This window comes from Elephantulus edwardii, unplaced genomic scaffold (assembly GCF_000299155.1).
Source record: "Elephantulus edwardii isolate Elephantulus edwardi_28Jun2011 unplaced genomic scaffold, EleEdw1.0 scaffold00049, whole genome shotgun sequence".
NCBI lineage: Eukaryota > Metazoa > Chordata > Mammalia > Macroscelidea > Macroscelididae > Elephantulus > Elephantulus edwardii.
Window position 1 is genome coordinate 12,138,778 of NW_006399799.1, and position 24,399 is coordinate 12,163,176.

General features: G+C 39.0%; 1 protein-coding gene across 1 annotated transcript in view; it reads left to right on the plus strand.

The window, feature by feature from the left end:
* The window catches only part of ZMPSTE24 (zinc metallopeptidase STE24), a 51,472-nt gene extending 27,389 nt beyond the window's left edge, over window positions 1–24,083 (plus strand). Inside the window, exons 6-10 of the mRNA XM_006886505.1 lie at window positions 1,093–1,234; window positions 10,008–10,192; window positions 16,990–17,094; window positions 19,844–19,987; window positions 23,571–24,083. Coding sequence (XP_006886567.1) covers window positions 1,093–1,234; window positions 10,008–10,192; window positions 16,990–17,094; window positions 19,844–19,987; window positions 23,571–23,795 — 801 coding nt within the window. The 3' untranslated portion in view covers window positions 23,796–24,083. The remainder of the gene's footprint in view (window positions 1–1,092; window positions 1,235–10,007; window positions 10,193–16,989; window positions 17,095–19,843; window positions 19,988–23,570) is intronic.
* Window positions 24,084–24,399: the final 316 nt, after the last annotated feature.

A 24,399-nucleotide genomic window follows, 5' to 3' on the forward strand; every position in this document is an offset into this window, starting at 1 on the left:
ATTGAGTCTTTGGGGTTTTCTGTGTACACTATTATGTCATCTGTATATAGCGACAGTTTAACCATCTCTTTGCTGATCTGATGCCTTTTCCCTTAGCTTTTTATAATAGTGGACTTAGACAAGTATTTGTACTATTGTGACAGGAGTTCTTCCACCCTGCATCATTTCCTGTAGTTTCATCCATGTTAAGTAGTGTTTCACTAATTCTTAATAATTGAATTTTCAGTGTTTATTGCAGTACTACATTTCTTAGATGTACCATATTTTTTTTCTTTTTCCATTTATCTGTTGGTGGGTACTTAGTTTGGTTTTTTCTGTTTGGTATGTCAGAGACAATAAGATTGGCACAAGATAGAATAGATTTCAGGGCTGTTGTACATGAGTACAACTCAGGGTTGCCATGAGTTGCAAGCGACTCAATGGCACATAATAACAACAATTGTAAATAATGCTGCGATGAACATGTGTATGCATATATCTGTTCATGTTACAGCTTTTATTTCTTTGGGATATAGACATAGTAGTGAGATTGCTGAATTACATGCTATTTCTTTTTCTGACTTAAGGACTTGTGCTGCCAACCCAACAACAGTGGGATTGTTGGATCACATGAAACTGCTTTGTACAGTGATTGCACCATTTTATAATTCCACCAACAGTATGTTAGAGTTCCAATCTCTCCACATCCTCACCAGCATTTGCTGTTATTACTGGGATAATTTGCTATCTCATTTTTGTTTCGATTTGTATCTCTAGCAGAGAATGATCTTGAGTATTTCTTCAGGTTCTTGACCGTCTGAATGTGTAGACAGTTAATAAATGGGTCGTAATAATGGTTAGGGAGCTCTAGTGGCCTAGTGGTAAAGAGCTGGACAAACAACCCAATAATACACAGTTCTAATCCACCAGCTGCTCCACAGGAAAAGATGAGTAATCTCCTATGCAGGTAACTGCCTCTGAAAACTCATTGGAGGTTAGCTATGAGCTGGTTTACACAAGAACAACAATAATGAGTAGAGTTTTCTTTCCTTTTTTTTTTTAGAGGTTTCTTTAATAAAATATTCTTTGACTATTCTTACTTCTCCTTTCCAGGTGCTTGTCACAATCTATGCAGATTATATTGCTCCTTTATTTGACAAATTCACACCTCTGCCTGAAGGAAAGCTGAAACAAGAAATTGAAATAATGGCAAAAAGTATTGATTTTCCTCTGACTAAAGTATATGTTGTTGAAGGTAAGCTACTTGAGGGTAAGAAGGTTTTATTTGAGTTGATTGTTTTATTTAAGGAAGCATTGGTGGTCTAGTGAATAAGGCATTGCACTGCTAACCTAAAAGCAGGCAGTTTGAATCTTCCAGCTGCGCCTCAGAAGAAAGATGGGCAATCTCTTGTGCAATTTATAGCTTCTTAAAACTTGCTGGAGGGTCAGCTATGATTCGGTTCTGACTTGATGGCATTTAGTTGTTTGTTGTTTTATTTGCATTTCAGTCTTAGAACATTGATAAAATGGTGAATTGGTGGTTTTTAAAAATTATTACATGTTAAGATGACTTTGAAAGATTTGTAAGAATTGTAATTTGTCAGAATTCATATTGTTCATATTGTTCAGGGATAGAGACTCATGGCCAGATGCCAGATCCTGTTCTGCCTGCCTGCCGTTGTTTTTGGTTGGCTTCAAGTATTATTTTTTTCATTTCTGGCCAAAATTTTTATTGATTCTGTTTTATCGTGTTGCACATTGAACTGATTTACTTATTTTGTTACCTTCCTAGCACCTTTAGGTAGCTGATTGGGACTAAAGTTCTAGTTAGGACAATTTTTGCTTTGTCCCCTCCAACAAAAGATCCACTGTTCTGGGGAACTCAGATTTAACTGCAAAGTAGTGGTACTCTGCTTTTTTCAGGATTAATATTGAAAGTTTCAAGGAAGTAGTGATATAGAAAATATGATAAAGTACCATGACTTTCTAATCAATAAAACCCCATTAAATGAATAAGACTGTTTCTGCTTTTACCACTCACTAGCTATGAGATCTTAGACAATAAAATGCTTTCATTTCTCTGTTTCAGTTTTGCTTCCTCTAAATTACAAATTGTTAAGGTTTTTTTTTTCTTTAAAGGGTCAGATAGTCAATATTTTAGAATTTGTGGGCTATGTGTATAGTCTCTGTACCAGTTGTTCAGTTTTGCCATTGTGATGCAAAAGCAACCATACACAATATATAAACAAATGAGCAAGGTTTTCTTGCAAATGCTAGCTACAGGCTAGGGTTAAACTAGAGATTGTAGTTTGCTGATCCTTACTCTAAACTGGAAAAACCATCAATGTGAAGCAACTATATTAGAAGAAAGGGTAAAATCTGAGAAGCAGGGTCAAAGGAGAACAAGAGATAGTGATAAATGCGAAGAATGAATTAATAGCAACCAGAAGAGGAAGAGTCTCGGTGAGATGGATTGACAGTGATAACAGCAATGGGCTCAGGTATGTCAGCGATGGTGAGGATGGCACATGATAGGAGAGGGTTCAGGTCTGTTGTGCACAGAGTCGCTTAGCGTTGAGTTGATGACACCAAAGAACAATAGTAACATTGGAAGAGTATTCGAGGCTCCAGAGGGTGTAACAACCTAACTATATACACAACTGAAATTGCTCAACACTCTGTAGAAAATTGGTAGAACAAGTTAATGTATACTTGCTTCTTCAACCTACTCTACTTTATTTACTGTTAAACTGATAGCCACTAACCAATACAAAAGTAATCTCTAAGAGACTTTTTTGCTGATAGGGCAAACTAAGTTGTTTATGACTTACATTATAATCTAATAATATGAAACAGCAGGTAATAGTAGAGGTAACTGATGGAATATGTGATGTCTGCCATTTTAATTTGGGGAGAAATAGGGAAGACTTAATGAAGGATTATGAAATTGTTGTTATGTGCCTCTGAAAACCCACTGGTGGGTCAACTATGGGTCAGTTTTGACTCTACGGTACTCAACAACAATTATAAAATTAATATTATAAAAAAACCAAGATTTAAGTAGATGGAATAGTACTTCAGAGGTCAGACTTTGCAGTCGGGTTACTTTGGAAGTGAATCCTAGCTCTGCTGTGAACTAGCTGTGTGACTGGTCAACTTACGTTTGGTACACAGCAGTTTGTTGTTGTGTGCTGTCAAGTTGGAACTGACTCATAGCTGATCCTCCTGTGGATTATTAGAGGCTGTAAATTGCGCAGGAGGAGATTGTCCATCTTTCCTCATGGAGCAGCTGGTGGATTCAAACTGTATGCCTTTGGATTGACAATACAACTTCTTACCCACTAAGGCATCAGAGTAACCAAGACAGCAGTTTAGTCAAGTATAATGTATGTTTTTATTACAAGTGATGATAATCACAGTCCTTAAAATATTTTAAATAAATGAATGCTGTGTCTACTACTAATAGCAACAGACATTAAAGATTGTGAATTGCTGGAGTTATTGTACTGAAAGTTTAAGATTTCGGCTCTTTAAAAAGACTCAGATAACAAGTGTTGTGCAGAGAGTTTAACTGGTACGACGTGATATAGAATGGTTGAGTGGACACTGTAGAATGAATCATCAGGGAGACCTCTGTGAGCAATGACATTTAGACTGAAAACGGAGTGAAAGGAAGGAGCCATTCCTACTGAGATCATTGAAAACTTTCCAGAGCTCAGCATTCCAGTACCCATAGAAAGAGTAGCCTGAAGTGAAGTCCTAGGATGCAGGCAAGAATCAGACTAGGTAGGTCTTTGTAAGTCAGGGTAAGGAGCCTAGACTTTAAGATCAGAACAGTCATTGCCGAGTTTAAGTGAATGTGACCAATATATTATGGTTTATCTCTTTAAAATATCAGAGACTTCTGAGTTGAGAATAGTTTGTAGAGAAAAGCCTGAGCAGAAAGGAGAAAACAGGAACCTGTTAAAATAGTCTAGGCAGGTGATAATGGTAGTTTAGACTAGAACAGAAGTAATTGGATAAAGAGAAATGGATGCACTTGGGATATATTTTAGAGGCACAGTTGGTGGGATTGTTAATAGAACATGTGAGGGTATAGGGAAAGAAGGAAACCAAAAATAACTTAATATTTCTCCTGAACAAATAGGTGTTGGTATACTGTGATGTAACACTGGAGGAAGAACAGATTCTTTGGGAAATTAAGTGTTCTATTGAATGTGTTTAGAACACAGTGAGTTGTTAATTAGACACTGTATTTGTTACGGTTCTCTAAGTAATAGAAACCAACTGTGATGTGTTTCAGCAGGAAAAACTTGCTTATTGTTTGATAGCTCACAAAATTGCCAGCAAAGTTAAGTTCACCAGACTTAGGAAATGTGCTATTTCTAAATGAGACAAGGAACTCAAACTCAAATTGCAGAACCAACCTGGTGAGGACACTGCTGCTGTCACTCAAAACACTGTTTTCTTACCATCCCTGCCACTAGCAGTAGGAGTGAATTCCTCATTGCTCTGCTGCATTGTGCAGTTAGCTGCCTCTGTATAGTCTGTCCAAGGGCTCTATTTATTTTCTTGGCAGTTCATGGTATGTTCAAGACTCTTCTCCAGCACCATAGTTTGAAGGCATTGATTCTTCTACTGTCATCCTTAGTCATTGTCCAACTCTCTGAAGCATAACAAGTAATTGTGAAGACAATTAAAAGTTGCTTTTCAGCACTCTGGAGAGGTGGCTGACAGCAGATTTTCCCAATGTCTTTTGATTTCCTGACTGCTGGTGTTAATTAAGAGTTTGATTGTGGAGCCGAGCAAGCTGTAACTAACTGTTAACAACCTCAGTCTCTTCTCTATCATGGTGCAGCCAGTTTGCCTAGTAGTGAGAATTTTTGTCTTCTTGATGTTAAGCTTCAATCCATATTGAAGACTATAGTCCTTGATCTTCTGCAGCAAGCACTTCAGGTTTTCTTCAGTTTCAGCAAACAAGGTTGTGTCATCTGCATAATGTAGGTTGTTCCTGAGTCTACCTCCAATCTTGATGCCACATTCTTTCTCATAAAGCCTTGCTTTCTGATTGATCTGTTCTGCATATAGATTGAAAAGGTATGGAGACAGGATGTATCCCTAACACACTCCTTTCCTGACTTTGAACAATGCAGTGTTTCCTTGCTCTGTTCTGAGGATTGCTTCCTTGTGCAAGTATAGGTTTCACATAAGCACAATCAAATGTTCTGGGATTCCCAGTTTCCTCAAGGTTAGCCACAGTTAAAAGGGCTGAACTTGCTCAGCATTTCTTAAGTTGAAGGAACTGAAGAAAAAAATTCAAGCTGTGAGGTGCAATGCTTAAGGATGCTACAGGCAGAATATTGAGTGATTCCGGAAGCATTAAAAGAAGATGGAAGGAGTATACAGAGTTATTGTACAAAGACGAAGTGGCTGACACAGAAGAATTTCAAGAAACAACATATGATCAAGAGGCAGTGGTGATGAAGGAGGAAGTTCAGGCTGCACAGAAGGACTTGGCAAAACAATAAAGCCCCAGGAATTAAGAATACCTATTGACGTATTTCAACAAACAGGTGCTGCCCTGGATGTGCTCACCAAGTTGTGCGTGAAATCTGGAGGACAACTATTTGGCCAAATGACTAGAAGAGATCCATATTTATTATCATTCCAAAAAAAGGTTACCCAACAGTATGTGGAAATTATACAACGATGTCACTAATATCACACATTAGCAAAATTCTGCTGAAGATTATCCAGAAACAACTGGAACAGTACATTGACAGAGAACTTCCAGAAATACAATCTGGATTTAGAAGAATCGTGACACTAGAGACATTATTGCCAATGTCAGATCTTGGCAGAAAGCAGAGTATCAGAGGAATGTCTGTCTGTGTTTCGTAGACTATGCAAAGACATTTGACAGAGTGGATCACAGCAAGTTGCATCTAACCTTCAGGAACTGGCACTTATGCAGTTAATGCCATGGAACACTCTGAGAAGAGAAGGGGGCCCAGGTCAGTATTGCAGAGGGAGAGCTAGTTAAGAGGCTGAGGAAGAAGGCCCATTGAGGTAAGACGAAAACAAGGAGAGAGTTGGAGTCCTAGAAGCCAGAATAAGAAAGCGTTTTGAGGAAAGAAGTCAGTTGTGTCATTCTCCTGAGGAGTTGGTTAAGATGAGTTATGAACAAAAGAGGAAGACAAAGGGCAGTACCTTACATTTATGTAGAACATTTTGATTTTCAGAGCTGTCAAATACATTATTTCATACATTAAAAGTTTTCACTCAATAACAAACATTGAATTTATAATATGTGCCAGACACAAAAGCTTATAAAAAAGTTTATGGTATAGTGTAGGAACTCTAAAACTTTAGTGAGTATTAGAGTCTCTGGAGAGTTTGTGCAAAGACAGGTTTCCAGGGTTCCATTCCAGATAATTCTGTTATCTACTTCTCATCACAACAGACTGTGGCTGACTCTGAGAAGCATGGGAATTCCAGAACATTTGATTGTGCTTATGCGAAACCTATACTTGAACCAAGAGGCAGTCATCAGAACAAAGCAAGGAGACACTGCATGGTTCAAAATTGGAAAGGGTGTCTGCCAGGGATGTATTCTATCTCCATACCTTTTCAATCTGTATGCAGAACAGATCATCTGGGACTTTTGGCTGTATGAGAAGGAATGTGGCATCAGGATTAGAGGAAGATTCATCAACAACCTGCGTTATGCAGGATGACACAGCCCTGCTTGCTGAAACTGAAGGACCTGAAGTACTTGCTGCAGAAGGTCAAGCACTGCAACCTTCAATATGGATTGAAGCTCAGCATCAAGATAACAAAGATTCTTACCACTGGGCCAATTGGCAGCATCAGTATGAATGGTGAAGAGACTGAGATTGTTAACAGTTTTAGTTTGCTTGGTTCCACAGTCAACACTCATGGTACCAGCAGCCAGGAAATCAAGAGACAAATTGCATTGGGAAAGTCAGCTGTCAGGGACCTCTCAAGAGTACTGAAGAGCAGCGACGTCAGGCTGGAGACTAAGGTGCACCTGATCCGGACCATAGTCTTCACAGTTGCCTGCTATGCGTCAGAAAGCTGAACAGTGACTAGGGATGATAGAAAGAGAATTGATACCTTTGAGCCATGGTGCTGGAAAAGAGTGTTGAATATACCATGGGTTTGTCCTGGAGAGTGTAAAGCCGGGCTTCTCCTTAGAGGCAAGGATTCTGAAGTTATGTCTGACATAATTTGGGCATGTTGCAAGGAGGGACCAGTCCTTGGAGAGGGTTATTTATGTTTGGGAGGTGGAGGGACAGCACAAGAGAGGAAGAAGACCCTTGATGAGATGGATCAATTCAGTGATTGGGGTAATGGGAGCTGGTGTGTTGGAGACAGTAAGGTTGGCACAGGATAGAGCAGGGTTTAGGGCTCTTAGGTTTAGGGTTTAGGGCTCATAGGTCGCTGTGAGTCACAGGTGACTCGACGGCACATAACAGCAACAACAACTTCTTATAAATACCTCTTGGTGATTTTGCGAGATTTACTTGAGTCACACTTTGAGATCCTTTAGATAGGTCAAAATGATACATAACTTTTCCAGACCTTAAGGTCCTACTGACAAAATGTTGGACAGCATGTTTGCCTCTTAACTTCCAGGCAACCAAGCCAAAAAGACACAATAATAATAATAAAATAAGTAATAACTTGTATTTATCTAGAGCACTCGTAGCCTAGTGGCAAGAAGCTATGTTACAATCGCAAAGACATACAGATGGACAGACTCCTTCTGTGCAGTTTACTGCCTCTGAAAACCCGCTGCAGGGTCAGCTATGAGTCTGTTCCAACTTGACAGCACACAACAACTCTGTCAAGTTCTCCTGTGGTGTCATAGTCTATAGGGAGTTGTGGTGCTAACCCACAAATGACACCTCATTGACAATTCAAATCCATGAGTGAGTCCGCAATAGAAAGATGGATACTCTCCTCCTGTAAGATTTACAGCCTCAGAAAATTTGCTATGAAAATTTCTCATTCAGCAGTGAGTTTTGAGTTTAGGGCAAGGTTTAGAATGGTTGGTCATAGAGTTGCTATGAGTTGTTGTTTATTCAACAGCACCTAAAAATGACAACATAGTCCAGATATAGTAATAATACTTTGAATTAGGCACATGAGCAAATAGGAAATTCATGTTTTCTATAAGAAACCTCAAATTCTCAGAAGAAACAAACGTCATTTGTTTAAAATTATATAAAAGATATAACTATATTTTATGATATAGGTATATATGTAAATACTATTACTATATTTAAAAATATATATCAATAATAGTAATAGTTTATAGGGACCAGGCAGTATAAAAAATTCCAAATCTGTACCTTTTACTTAGAATATCTTACATAGTTATTAACCAAATCCAGCAAAATCAACATGAACAATACAAGAAATTAAGAAAATATTTACTCAATTTCTACAATAATACATGGTGGAACCAGGATTTGAAAATCTGTATTTCTGATTGGGAGCAGGAGTGGCATCCACTTCCTAAACAACATGCCTCTGGAAACTCTATGAACTTTGATAAATATCAGTAGTTATAGAAAGGCTTTTAGGCCTTTTGTTCATAGAGTCACTATGAGTTGTGCTGTACTCGACAGCAATCAACAACAACAACTCCTGCTTACTAAATTCACTATATGCTGTATGATATTTAGAAAATATAGGAAAATATAAAGAAAATAAAAGATCAACTAAAGTTAACAACTCAATATTTTGTTATGTTTTCTTCTAGTCTTGTTTTCTTAATAACTTTAATTTGTTTCTGATTATATAAAGTAAATATGCTTTTTTAAACAACCTTGGAAAAGAGAGAAAAGAATAAAGAAGGAAACAATAATCTATATCTATATCTAGAGTAAGAAATACGCTTAATACAGAAATTTCCTTAATATGTTTTTCTCCATGCTTGTATTTTTTGTTTCTTGACAATGAAATTTTGCATCCTTCATTGTGTATTGGTGAGCATTCTTTTGTCTTGTTAAAAATCTTCCAAAATGTAGTAAAGGTAGGCCCAGTCACATTGAGGCCCAATGTCCAGAGCATCTTTGTAGAGGTGGATTATGGTCCTTGTGTGGTAGCAAGTGACTACTGGAACCTACGGCTTGAGTTTCTACAGAATTTTCTAGGCAGCCACCTACCAGGCAGCCACCCACCTGGAGCTCCCAGTGTTTAGGAATAGACATGATGCTGTGTATGGGCCGGCGGATACTATGGTCCAGTACATGGAGCTCTTCAACAAGTTCCTTAAGCAGCAGCAGGTGCCAGTGGCTGGATTTTGTTAGTGATAAGCAGCTGCCTAGCAGAGCTCTGCCATCAAGGGGACTCCACAGGAGGAGCAGCCTCGTGCCTCTGGGCCCCAGAATCCCCGGACCAGCATGGAGGCTTCTCTCTCCTCCAGCTCCCAGTCGTGACTTGTTCTGGGACTCAGTCCCTCAACAGTGGTCTTACCCCAAGCCTTATTGGACTTGGCTTGTCCTGGAGAATGCTAATTATGAAAACCAGCGACATTTAGACTTTTTCTGCTTTAAAAAGATGGGTAGAACAGTAGTCCCTGCCTAGTGTTGGTGGGGGAAATGATCTGTATCTCCAGCTCTGGAGCGTTTGGACAGGCTGCATTTTGAAAGACCTTTTTCTTTATGGGAAAAAAGAAAAATCTTCTACAGTGTAGTTTCCCCTCCAGCTGAATAAAATTTCACCCTGTAATCATGTAGCTACTCTGGGGTATTTAACTTTATTTATATAATTCTATAAGTAATGTTGCGAAGAGCATAATGATTTACTGGCAAGGCTGCAGGGAAGGAAGCAGACACTTCACAGCTGTAGTAATTTATGATGAAACCATTTTTATTCAGATATTTTAAAACTTGCAAATGTTATAATGTCTTTTCTAATAACTAAATGTCTAGGAGTCTCTCCATAGAACCCTAAACTTTAATTATTCACCATGCTTTGAACTGTTTTTTCCTTAGGATCTAAACGTTCTTCTCATAGCAATGCTTATTTTTATGGCTTCTTCAAGAACAAGCGAATAGTTTTGTTTGACACTCTACTAGAAGAGTACTCTGTCCTAAACAAAGACATCCAGGAAGAATCTGTCATGGAACCCCACAAAGATGGAGAAGGGGACAGTGAAGAAATAAAGGCCAAAGTGAAAGTGAGTTTTTTTTTCTAAAAGGCTATGAGTTAGTTTTATAAACAGTTCCTATAATAACTCAGAATAACAATAATTTCTACTCAGTACATATTGAATTCATAGAGACTTTCAAATAAAAACACCATGGCCCCTTTATAATTTAGGTATTTATAATTTTGGTGATCATCACTATTATCCCATGCCAGCTCCCTTGTAAGTTTTATAGACTGTCATTGTTAAAATTGGAAGAGTAGGGTAGGAAAATTCATGTGATTATAAGGTATTTTAAAACAGGGATACATATGTTTATGATATGTTTAGGATCAAAGGTTCCCAGAGACAGTATAGAATAACATCTAAGTTTTGTGTCGAGACTTGACTTATAGAGGAACCTTTATGGCACAGCATGTAACATTTTGGCTGCTGATGGGTCAGTTGTTCAAATCCATCTACCATTCTGTGGGTGAGAGATAGGCAGTCTCCTCTCATAAAGATTTACAGCCTCAGAAATCCAGTGGAGGGTTAACATGAGTCAGAATCAACTCAGCAGCAGTAGGTTTGTTTTTCAGTTTGTAGGCTGTTAAATAATTACCAGCCAGCCAGCCCACTGCTGTCTAGTCAATTCTGACTCATTGACCCTAGAGAACAGAGTATAACTGCCCTGTAGGGCTTTCAAGGCTAATGTTACAGAAACAGACAGCCTTATTTTTCTCCTTGGTGGAAACCACCAGCCTTTTGGTCAATGTTATGTACCATTGAGTCAGAACTGACTCATAGCTCCAAAACTCCAGCGGGTCTTCAGAGGCAGTAAATCTCATGGGAAGAGATTGCCTGTCTTTCTCCCACAAAGCAGCTTGTGGATTCAAATTACTTACCTTTGACTTGGCAGTGCAACTCCATACCACTAAGCCACCAGAGTTCGTTTTTGGTTCATAATTGAGTGTTTTAACCACTGCACCACCAGAGCCTGTTGGTAAACTTTAACATGGAGAGACTTGGATTTGAAATATGGATGTGTCACTAGCAGCTGTCCGTGAGTAGATTATGTCTTTAGTCTGTTTTAATTTATTTGGACTTGAATACTCTGCTTGACACTTCTGTTGTTGCTGTTGTTGAGTACCATCAAGTCAGAACTTACCATAGCTGATCTCCAGACCCAGGAATACAAAATAAGATAAGGCACTTACAGTTTAAAAAGAGCCAGTAGTACAGTCAAAATCGGTCTGATGATTACTGCAGTGAAGCCGTATGTACTGGATCCTGTGAACATATAAGACATCTCTTTAATCTGAGAGTCTGAGAAAGTTTTTTATGAATCGTTTCCCGAATTAGTTCACTTGAGGTAATTATCATGATGACTAGTGGAAGTTAAAGTACCCAGACTAAGTGAGAGAGAGGGACAGGAATAAGAAGCAATACAGATTTAATTAGAAACACACACACCACTATTAGTAATCACATAGTACCTAGACTGGACAGAATTTCAGCAAACTGATTTATTCAGAACTAACTACTGAATACCTCATGTATAATAAGTAGAGGCTATAAAGATAGTTTCAGCTCTAGAAATATATAAAATCCATCTTTTTTGAAATATCGTTTTATTTATTTATTTTGGAGAATATAAACAGCAAAACATAGACCAGTTCAACAGTTTGTAGATGCACCATCAAGTGTAGTGACTATGCTTTTTGAGTTGCACAACTCTTCCCACCCTTCTTTTGGGAGTTATTTCTTCTCCGTTAACATGATTTCACTGCTCCCTGAGGTTCCTGCTTATTCCATTGCTGATACCAGTTTTGATCCCATGTAAATAGTCCTTCCCTCCCTCCCATATAGATCATTCTTAAAAGAGCATAATGCTCAAGGCAGGCATATTTTTTCCTAAAGTTAAGTTATTATTAGTTAGGTTTTAAGAAGACTATAGGAGATGTTTTTTTTTTAAGATTATCTTAGAACAAGTTTCAGGGAATTCATCCAACCTTCACAGCGCCAGGAAATCCGGAACCTATGAGAATTTGAAATTTTGTTCTGTGTTTTACCCTTTTTTGATCAAGATTCTTCTGTGGAGTCTTTAATCAAAATGTTCAGTAATATAACAGCAGAAATTTCCCTATAGAGTTCATGCAGACAATTAGCCAACAAATACAGTATACTAGAAAAGACTCAGGCTCCAGAGCTAGAAGTGTGGCTTTACCTGCCACTTACTGGAAAGATGATCTTAAGCAAGACTAGTTCCTCAGCTTCTTTTTTGTCGTTCTTAAAATGATGGTGACACTTTCCATCACGTACAGCTTGGTGTTGTGAAGATCAAGTGAGGTAGTATGTTAATTGTATAAATAAGAAAGCGTTCTAAAAAATTAGATGATGAATCATGATTTTTATTCTTTTATGTGAAATTGTTTTGTTGTTGTTGTGTGCTGTGAAGTGGCCTGTGACTGATAGCGACCCTAAGTACAACAGCTCTTAACCTGGCTATACCCTGAGCCAAACTTATTGTTTCTGACACACCTACTCCCATCACCCCAGTCACTGAGTCATCCTATCTCATCCAGGGTCTTCCTCACTGCCCTGTCCCTTCACCCTTCCAAGCATGATGTCCTCTCTAAGGATTGATCCCTACTTGAAACATGCCCACAGTATGTCAGACAAAGCTTCAGAATTCTTGCCTCCAAGGAGGAGTCCAGTTTCACCCCCTCTAGGACGAACCTGTTTGTTTTCCTAACAGTCCATGATATAGTTAATACTCTTCTCCAGCACTGTATCTCAAAGGCATCAATTCTCCTTTTATCATCCCTAGTCATTGTTCAGCTTTCTTTTTTTATATATATTTTAATTTATTTATTTTTCATTTCAATGAACATCTACAGAGATTTTGGAATTCCATTCATTCATTGTTGCACCCTTCTCCCCGCCCACCCCATCTCAAACCCCCCCCCGTTTGCTCCTCTCCTTGAAAAGCAAAAGAAAAACTCCCTCGTTGGTACACAATCCCCCCCGCACCTCCCCCAATCCCACCCCCAACCCCAAATATAATCCACTCTGCAACGCTCATTGTGTACTCCTACGATAAACATAATTCCCTAAAATATGATACTTTTAAACTATTCTCTCCCCCATAGACTTCAGTGCCATAAACATATTTCATCCAGTTTTTCTCAGTCTTACCCCTGGTACCTCTTGGTATCAAAGTACAAAGACACTAGTCTTGCCTCCAAAGCTTGGCGTAAGAAAGTTCTTTTCTCTGATTTGGCCCACTCAGTGCACTCTAAACACAACTCGACCTCTTGACCTGTAGCTGCTTCCATATCAAGAAACAGATCAAGAAGAGACCGAACCAGTCGGGCTGCTTTAGCCTTGCTGATGGATTCAAGCAGGGTAGTACATACTTCAGGAGTCCTCCAAGCTCTGCAGCTTGTCCAGTCTCAGCCAGGAGAGACCCCAGTTCCAGGATACTCTGCTCTTTGACCTGCATTGCTACCTCATCATTTTCCTGAATGTCACGTTTCATGATGGAGTGGAGGATGTCGATGGAGGCCTCCCGGTCGGTGCTGAGTAGAGACTGGGCTCTCTGGAACTCTACCACCACCACCGCCACCATCTTCCCGCTCTCACACCACAAATATAAACTTTTAACTTCAGCGTTTAGGTCAGTACATTTGGGAAGAAAGGAAAGAAATCAGATAACTAACCTCATTTCATAAATGGCTAAGACACACACATACTTTCAGGGGACAGTCATTAAAGAGTAAAGGGCTTTTTAATGCCATCGGGCAGGGCAGCTTCTGCACCTTCATTGTACTCAACTCTATTTTCTTCTTCGTCTCTTTTATCTCTTGTCTTTCTCTTCTCCACTTCTTCCTGTCTCCTCCTTGCTGGCTTCCTTTTCTCAGTTTATCCTTCCAGGTTTTCTTAAGAAATTTGTATTTTGTAAAAGGATTTTGTTGACCAGGTTTTGCATCCTCACCAAAATCTGACTGGCTTTTATTTTCCTTTCTAAAATCAGATCTTTGTTCTCAACATCTCTCCCCATCATGTCCAGTCACTGTTTTGGTTTTGGCACCATCAATATCAAATGTACAAACGGTTCTTGCTAACCAACACCAGGTATATCTGATGTTCAGATGAGTTCCAAAAAAAATAATTTTTTTTTTAAAAAAATTTATAGTTGTAATAACTGATTTAGCTTTTTTTTAAAAAAAAATTTTTTTGTGTGTGTGTACTGTCAAATCGAATCTGACTGGTACAGGAGGAAATTGTCCCTCCTTCTCCAGGAGAATATCTGGTGGATTTGAACTGTGCATTTCTGGGATTACACTGCAGCTTCCTGCCACCAGGCCACAGACCTCCCTTGGTCCAGCATTTTTTAATGTTTGTAATGAGAAGGTTTTTCAAACTGTCTGGTGGCATAGCCTATAGCAAGTTGCACTGCTAACTGAAAGGCCAGGCTTCTCTGGTGATTTGAATCCACTCCCACTCAGCTCCTCAGAAGAAAGATGGGCAATCTCCCTCTGATGATTTACAGCCTCAGAAAGCCCAATGGAGGGTTGCTAGGAGTTGGAACCAATTCCATGGCAGTGAGTTTATTTGTGTTAGTAATAATACCAAAAGCAGATGTTGAGAGGTGTATGTATGTATTTGTGAATGAGTATAAATGTGAGTGTGGCTGTAAAATCGGCTGTTGATTTATTTGTCTTGGCACTGCCTACAATGAATCTGGAGAGTTCATAAGTGGGAAGAATTTTATTTAGCTTTATAAATGTTGTACTCCACCCTCCCAAGCATGACGTCCCTCTCCAAGGACTGGTCCCTCCTTGCATCATGTCCAGAGTATGTCAGACGAAGCTTCAGAATCCTTGCCTCCAACGAGCAGCCTGGTTTAACCTTCTCTAGGACGAACCTGTTCATTCTCTTAGCAGTCCATGGTATATTCAATACTCTTCTCCAACACCATAGCTCAAAGACAGGCACAGTGCAGGAGAGAAAGACCCTCAATGAGATGGATTGATTCAGTCACTGGGGTAGTAGGGGTAGGTGTGTCAGAGACAATAAGATTGGCACAGGATAGAGCAGGGTTGTAGAGTCACCATGAGTCGCAAGCGACTTGACGGCATATAACAACAAAAAACATTGTACAGGATCATTTGTATAGCCATCTATTATTTATATTTTCATTTTTGGCAGTGCAAATGTGCATGCTAAAATTATTTCGTTTATTTAATTAAACTTTAACTTTTAGTATGTTTCTCTGACGTTTACACATATCCATGTTTCTAAATAATATATGTATGCTACTCTCTTCTGTTTATGTTCTTTTTTATTCTCTTCTGTTCATATTCGTCTACATATTCAGTTATTACTCATGGCTAAGTATGCTTAAACTTCTCCCACTTGTTAAAGGAGGGACAAGAAAATTAAAAGGAAAAAATTAACTAAAAGTTGGATTTTTCTTAAAAATTGCTTTTTAAAAAATACCCTTTGTTTTCTTTGTACCTTTTAAATGTGTGTGTGTGTGTTGTGTGTTTTGTGTTCCATACAGTCCTGAATTTACATTATATTTCATTAATTTATATTGTTTGTTTTATCTCCTTCCTTACAAAATCATTCCACAACTATTTTTTGAAAGCATGTAAGCCAGCTACTTCATGCCTCATACCCTAATATCCCCCATTTAGATAGCCAGTTGCTGATTTGCACCTTTTTTGCTAATTCTTCCTACAACTTCTAGCTAGCTCTTTAAATAATTTTTATCAGGCTAGTTACATCATCAGCTTTAATGATTTCAGCCTCCTGTTCATCCCTCTAACGTTTGAGAAGGATCTTCATTCTCCTCTTTAAGACAATTTTGCTATAGGCCTGCCCTATAGCTCTCATATGAGACTTCCCTTTGTAATCATCCTTCCATACTTTCCTTTGTATTGATTTATTCTCTCCTCTTGGTGAGTACACTTTCCAGTGGCTTACTTAATCAGGTTACAAAGATGGTACAGTGGCAGAGTTTGATGATAGCTGATGGCACACCTCAACAGATGCTCTCTTGAGTCTCCCTCTTTAAATCTGGATCCCTTTACCTCTCCTATCTGGTATGCAGTTGTCATTCCAGGATTGCCTTTTCATTATCCTAGAGCTCCTCTTCCCTTCTTTCCTGTATTGGATCATATGTGTTCTCTACTTCACATCTCTGTATTTACTTCCAGTCTGTTTTCTAGATCTGTATCTCAAAAAAACCCCAAAAGCTCATTACCAATGAATTGAAACCAGCTGAGAGCGGATCCTCCAGTGAGTTTTCTGAGGCTGTAAATTGCACAGGAGGAGATTGCTTATTTTTCTCTCTTGGATTCAAAGTGAAATGTCCCCTTAGGGTTAACAGAGCAACTCCCTGAGTTCCCCTGGCTACTAGAGTTCCCCTGTTTGTGATAATTTAGCTTAATCTAGACAATAAACAATTAAGTCAGGGAATGTTTCTTTTAGTCTTGATTATATCTTTAATGCTTAACACGGTGTCTGGCATATTGACTCACTAGGCTCTGGTGGCCCAATGGCAGGAAACTGCTGCAATCCAAAGGCATGCGGTTTGAGGCCACCTCCTCCTCTTCAGAAGAAGGATGAGCAGTCTCCTGTGCAATTAACTGCCTCTGAAAACCCATCAGAGGGTCAGCTATGGGTTGGTTCTGACTCTATGGTACATATAGTAACATGATTTCACTTAAGTGAGAGTTTTCTTAAGCCAACATCTAAGAAGGGATATTACTGAGTTAAAAGGTAGAAATATTTTGGAGGTTATTGATAATTTATTTTTGGTATGTTCTCTGATTCAGAGTAAGAAGCAAGGATGTAAAAATGAGGAGGTGCTTGCTGTACTAGGTCATGAATTGGGGCACTGGAAGTTGGGACACACAGTCAAAAATATCATTATTAGCCAGGTAAGTTTCATGTAAGAATTCCTTTCTTTCAGTGGCATAGTGGTCAGTAGATCTATTAGGTGTGATAGACCAGAGAAGTAATATAGTAGGAAGATTAAGGGGACTCCAGAGCCAGGCTAATTGGCTTCTCCCTGAGCTCTCTAACTACTACCTGTGTAACATCAGGCAAGTTCTCGAACTTCTTTCTCTCATTGGATGATAACACCTATAAATTTATTGTAAGGACAAATTAGGTAATATATGCACAGAGCTTGCAGTAGTAGTGTTAACCGTCATTATCACTGCCAGAGCTACTTCAATTCAAGAACTTGAAATAAAAGAGAGAGCCTAGGTGAATTGGTCACTTAGAAGGCTTTAAAAAAAATTGTAATATTTCCATAAAAGTAATTTTATTGGGGGCGGAGCCCAGCATCCTCGCCTTCCCAGAAAAAAAAAAAAAAAAAAGGTAATTTTATGTCCACTGCAACAAACTGAAAATGTAGAAGATAACAGTTCCTACATCATGCTTGCTTTGACTGTTACCACCTCTAAAGTGTGGTGCCAACCCAAAAGCACACAGTCTGATTCCACCCGCTGCTCTGTGAGAGAAAGATGGGCAATCTCTCTTGCAGTTTACAATCTCTGGAAACTTGCTGGAGGATCACCTGTGGGTCGGTTTCAACTCAACAATGCATAACAACAACCTCTAAATCAACAGAGTAACCACAGTTTTCAAGTTGTGGATGAGATAGTGCTGTGTATTGTTGGCTGATTCTGAAAATACATTGCTGTAACTGAGTCTTAACTAGTTGTTATAATGTACCATCAAGTTGGGACCAACTCATAGCTGACCTGCTGATGGGTTTTCAGAGGCAGTAAATTGCATGGGAGAAGATTGCCTTTCTCCCATGAACCATTTGGTAGCTTCAAACCATGTGCCTTTGGGTTGCAGCTCAACTCCTTACCACTAAGCCACCAGAACTCCCTGAGTCTTAAGATTCATTCTAAAAGATCATTTGATTCTGGGTGATGGATCACATGGGAAGACTTGTGAATCCCTATGTGCCCTTTCTATTGCCTTGTATCTTTAGGTATAAAATGGAGTTCCTTGGCTATATATACATGGCAGTGAATAAGACATGTCCAAATTCAAAGGAAATACTCAAATTAATAAGGAAAATCACAGTCCTTTCCATGAAGGGAGAGTTTTGGTGGACTCAGCCTAGTGCAGAGTCCTCCTGAGATGTGGTACCTTGTCAGGCACATTTTCTGCTTTTTCTGCCCACTTGGCAATCAGCAGGAGCCAGTGAAGAAAAGGCTGTGCTATTGAGTATGCCTTCACTCTGTCCCGGTCACCTTGCCCACTTTGTTCCTGAATTCCTTGGCCGAGTCCCAAGGTAACTAGGAAAAGAAACTGGCAGATATCACAGAACCGATGTCTCCCCTTTTTCACTCAGGCTTTCTTCCACCTGAAGTCTTATAGTGAACATTCAAAGGACTTCTGGGTTAATTTTGAAGGCTTTCCACATACGCCCTTTTCAAATCACCTAGTTTGCCATCTTCTAGTGTGTTTTAAAGCCCCTGATCATCTTGTCAACTCATTATTTGTCCACTGCCAATGAATGTAGATCCTCAGCTCAGAACTGCCCTCCTTCTAGACAGAGTTGACAGTGAGATAGACTACTTAAGGTACACTACACTGAGAGTGTTTCCCTTCTGTCTTGCAGTGATGCGATCCACTTTAGCTGACACCAGCATATTGTATAAAGTTATTTATAAAATCCTCTTTAGTTAAATGATCAAAGAGAACTTGCCATCAATAAAGCTTAGCTGAAGTGTGGCAGAGGTTGGCATACATAGAGCCACCTATTCCTGTAACTTCACCTTTAATAATCTGCTTCACTTCCAGTGTTATATAGACTACTGGAACCTGGAGAGCTCTCCTAGCTGAGGGGACCAATAGAGCATTCCATTCAGGAGAGCAGCTCAGGTCGCAGGATCATGGGTTCCCATGGTCAGCAATCCAGTCCCTACTTGGGCTCAGTAGCCAACCAGAACTTACTGTTCAAAAGGAGATTGGTTGCTTTCTGAGTTTTCTGTTGGATTTTGCTGTGCTGGACGCACGGAGTTCTAACTGTTGGATTGCTAAGTTAACCTGGACAGCTGGCAGCTGCCTTCTGTCCTTACTCCCGTTTTAAGCTGATAACTCTTTGAGTCACCTAGTAAGCAGTCTTGAGCAGCACACTTAAAGCTTATTTGACCTCTAAAATCCTAATCTGCTAAGAAAAAAGAATATTTGTTTTTCACTTTATTTCAAGAGATCATATTGGTACCTACTTTATTTTCATGCATTAGTAAAAGTAGATCTACTAGTTTTTAAACTGTTGCTTTTGACCACAGCAAGGTCAGCCGAGGGTCTTGTGTCTGATTGGGATCTTGTATGAACCAGGATCATTTAACAGCCCTTTAACTTGTAACAGAGGGAAAAATTCCTTTTGCTTTTCACTACCTCAAGTTCTCAGTCACAAGAGGTGCAATGTAGGCCTGTCTCTATAAAAAAATATATTGATGTTTTGAATGGAAAGATACTGTGCCTAGATGTGTAAATTTTATTTCCTTTTCTAGAATAAAAGTGAAACTATAAGCTACCTATATGACCTTTTCTGTGATCACACTAAAACTACAGTTAAATCACACCATGATTGCTTGTTCTTTTATACGCTGATCCCACTGTGATATCACTTTAATAATTTTGTGCCCTTTTTTCTAGATGAATTCTTTCCTGTGCTTTTTTTTGTTTGCCATATTAATTGGTCGGAAGGAACTTTTTGCGGCATTTGGTTTTTATGACAGTCAACCCACTCTAATTGGACTACTGATCATATTCCAGTTTATTTTTTCACCTTATAATGAGGTAATGTGTGATCTGTGGTTGTCTCACCTATGCCCCTGCCTGTTTCTCCCTCTTCCTCCTCTCAGTGTCATCGCGTTGGTTCCTACTCACAGCTTGCCCTCCAGGGGTTTTCCACTGCTGTTAATTGCTCGGTGGGAGACTGCTCGTCCTTTCCTGGCAGAGCAGCTAGTGGATTTCAGCCTCCAGCGGAGGACAGCCTTTGGGTTAGCAGCACAACAGCACTGTGCCTCCCAAACTCTCTCCAGAATCTTTGAATTCTCTCAGTGCTGTGTAGTCGGAACTGACCCACAGCTGACCGTCCAGCGGGTTTTCAGAGAAGATTTAATCACATGGGAGGATGTTGTGCATCTCCCATGGTGGCAGCTGGTAAATTCCATCTGGCAGAGAGAGGTGTCACCTTGGGGCTAGCATTGCAGCTCCCCACCCACTAGATCGCCAGAGCTCTCTTCTAGAACCTTTAGGGTGATGAAAAAGAAAACAAGTTGTATAGTTTCAACAGATAGATCAACAAAATCTTTTAGTCTCTTCACTATAAGAAAGTGGTAAAAATATCCAAGTCCTAATAAACAAATGTTGTTGATTTCTTTTGAGTCGAGCATGACTCATAGTGACCCTATGAACAAAAGGCCTGAAGCCCCTCTACATCTATCAACATTTATCAAAGTTCATAGAGTTTCTGGAGGCATGTTGTTTAGGAAGTGAAACAAATATGTACTGTTAAATTGTTATGGTTTTTTTTTGTTTGGTTTCTTAAAAAAAGTGTAGAGTTGGACTTCAGTGTATCTATCTATCTACAGGGTGCATCTCAGAGACTTGGTAGCTGGAGGTTAGCTATTGTAATGCTATGTATGCCCTGTTCCTACTGACTGCCTCAAATCCAAAACCCCTGCTCCCCAGTGTTTGAATAATGTATTTATTCCCAAAGGCCGCTGTAACAAATTTCCACAAGCTGTGTGATTTTAAAACAACAAAAATTCATTGTCTTCTAATTCTGGAGACTAGAAATCTGCATGCAAGGTATAGGCCATGCTCTTTCCCAAGATCCTTTCTGGTCTTTGAACTTCAGGTGTCTCGTGGCCTGTGGTGGTAAAACTCTCGGCCTCTGTCCTCACATGATTGTCTTCCCGTCTGTCTCTTTGTTCTCTTTTTACAAGGGATCTGGAGACAGTAGTTTAGGACCTGTCCTGTTCCAGCATGTTGTTGTTGTTGTTATGTGCCATCGAGTCGCCTGCGACTCATAGCGACCCTATGTACAACAGCCCTAAACTCCGCTCTGTCCTGTGCCAATCGCACTGTCTCTGACACTCCCATCCCAATGATCCCAGTCACTGAATCAATCCACCTCATAGAGGGCCTTCCTCTCCTGCGCCGTCCCTCCACCCTCCCAAGCATGATGTCCCTCTCCAAGGACCAATCTCTCCTCACTACATGTCCAAAGTAAGTTAGACGGAGCCTCAGAATCCTTGCCTCCAAGGAGCCACCCGGTTTAACCCTCTCCAGGACAAATCTATTTGTTTTCCTAGCAGTCCATGGTATTCTCAGTACTCTTCTCCAGCACCACAGCTCAAAGGCATCAGTTCTTCTTCTATCCTCCTTGGTCATTGTCCAACTCTCTGATGCATAACAGGTGATTGCAAAGACCATGGCCTGTATCAGACGCACCTTAGTCTCCAGAGGAGAACCACTGCTCTTCAGCACTTTGGAGAGGTCCCAGCATAGTCATATTAATTTAACTAGTTACATCTATAAAGACTATTTTCAAATAAGGTCACATTCACACACTAGAAGTTAAGACTTAAATGTGTCTTTTGGGGATATACAAACCCTTAAAAGAGTCCTCTTCTGTGTATGAGAATACAAAACAAATAATTGTGTGTATGTGGCTAAGAGAGCTTTGGTGGCCTAGTGGGTAAGGAGTCAGGTTGTCAAACCAAAAGCAAAAAAGATGAGTAGTCTCCTATGCAATTTACAGCCTCTGAGAACCCACTGAAGGGTCACTTGATGGCAGTGAAAAACAATTAACAATTAGGTAAGTGAGTCTAGGTGATATGTTCCTCAGATTGTATTCTCAAAATAGCGATTGGAGGGGAGCTCTGGTGGCCTAGTGGCAAGGAGCTGCAGCTGCAATCCCAGAGGCGCACAGTTCGAATCCACCAGATGCTCTGCCAGGGAAGGAGGGACAATCTCCTCCTGTACCAGTCAGATCTGATTTGACGGTACACTCACACAAAAATAATAAAAGAAAGAAAAAAAAAAATAGCGATTGGATTCTACCCCAGATCCACTAAATCAATATTTTATATTACTAAAATTTAAGAATCGATGCTTTCGGGAGATTACATATGTGTGATAAGGCATGGGCTAATGATAAGGTATATTAATGTATTTGACGATAGCACTTTTCTTGATATTTAGTAAGACTTCAAAATTAAATTTAGAAATAATTACAGAGGGAGATAAGATATTCCAGAAAAGAGAGAAAGAAAGGATAGAAAGGTGAATGGAAATGAGAGTCACAGAGAAAGACGGAGAGAGAGGTTACACTGTGGATACTGTAATAATGTCATAAAATATGTATGAATGATTATATGGTAAACCAATTCCCTCCACACTATCTAATAAGCACAATCAAAGCTTTTTTGTTAGGATAGTTCAGTTGTAGAGCTAAGATTTTAAGATAAGCTAAATGAATCCCATTTCTCCTTAAACAGAAAGGCTTTCCTAGGAAAGAAGCCAGAGAGGCATGGGTCATAATTGTATAACATTGTCCACATGAATGAAAACTTCCCAGAAAACTGAGAGTTACCATCTTTAAACTCTGAAAGTATTTTTATTTAAAATTTCATTGAAAGTATTTATAAAATGCCCTATAGCTTGTTACTCCTTCAAATAGAGGATACAGAACCTTATAATGATAACTTTCATTGTTTCCAACCACAGTTCAGTAATGTCCAAAGCATTCTGAGCTGTGTATAGTAAATAACCTCCTTATGCTTCTTTTCTTTTTAAAATTTTCTTGTCTTTTTCCTCACTGACAAATTCATAATTTTAATTTTCTTTTTAATATGCCATGTAAATATATATAGATATTATCTGGGAAACCTGTCATTATCCTTTAAGTGACCAAATATAAAGAAAAAAAAAATTGAGTCTGAATGTAAATTCAATTTAACACTGAATATGTGTCATACAATTTAACCTCTGTGAGAGGTGGTATGCACAGGCTTGAAGCCATAGCCTCTAACCACCACCACCTGCCAGCTGTGTGACCTCAAGCAAGCTATGTAACCTCTCTAAACTTCACTTTCCTCATCTGTAAAAAGGAATTCATAGGTCATGACAGAGTCTCAGAACTTGTTATTTTGGGTAAAGATAACATTCATTTGGATACATGTTTCTGGTCCCTTTGGGAGGGGAAAAAATAATTTATATTATAATACCTCTGAAGTTCCTCAAATACAAATGATCTTTGTTTTGGCCTGCCCTATTATTGTAAGCTCAATTTCCTGTATAGTCTCAGCTCATAAGATCTTTAATAACAAGGAAATGAGGAGTGGTTGAAAACTTTTGTTTGCTTTTTCAGGTTCTTTCTTTTTGCCTGACTGTCCTAAGTCGCCGATTTGAGTTTCAAGCTGATGCATTTGCCAAGAAACTTGGGAAAGCTAAAGACTTATATTCAGCTTTAATCAAACTAAACAAAGATAACCTGGGCTTCCCTGTTTCTGACTGGTTGTTTTCCATGTGGCATTATTCTCATCCTCCGCTACTAGAGAGACTTCAAGCTTTGAGAAGTACAAAACAAGACTGAGATGCCCAAAGTCTGCGACTGAAGACTTTCCAGATTATTTTTGTTCTGGCAGCATGTTCTGGCTCTTGATGTTTTTAAACTTTTTTTTTTTTAAAAAAAAAAGCATTATTAAGAACAGAAAAACTCAGATTTAAATGCATTTCAAAAATTATTTTAGTAATAATTCATTTCTTAAAGAAAACACTGGATAAAATTTAGGGGCTTAAAGTTTTTAAAGTACAGTTTTATCTTTGACATCTAATTCATCAACTTGTTAATGATTTGAGAAAATACAGAACTTGTTTTTTTACACACTTCTGTGGACTCTGCACCTGAGGAGTCTGGGGCTTAGGTTTAAAAATGAGAACACCACTGAGTCTTCTCGGAAGACCGAAACATGGTCCTGATCATTGTGCTGGTACTGACATTGAAATTTATTTTTACTTTTATACTGTTGTGATTTAACCTGTCCGATCAGTGTTTTGAAAAAGGAAGAAAGAGATTAGTTGGTAAAGTCCATTTTATTTTAATGGGAGTTGTAAGAAATGTGCTTATACAGTTTTAACAAATTTCTGTTGCCTCTGTTGCTACGTATCAATTAAGAGTTTCTAATAATGCTTTAAAA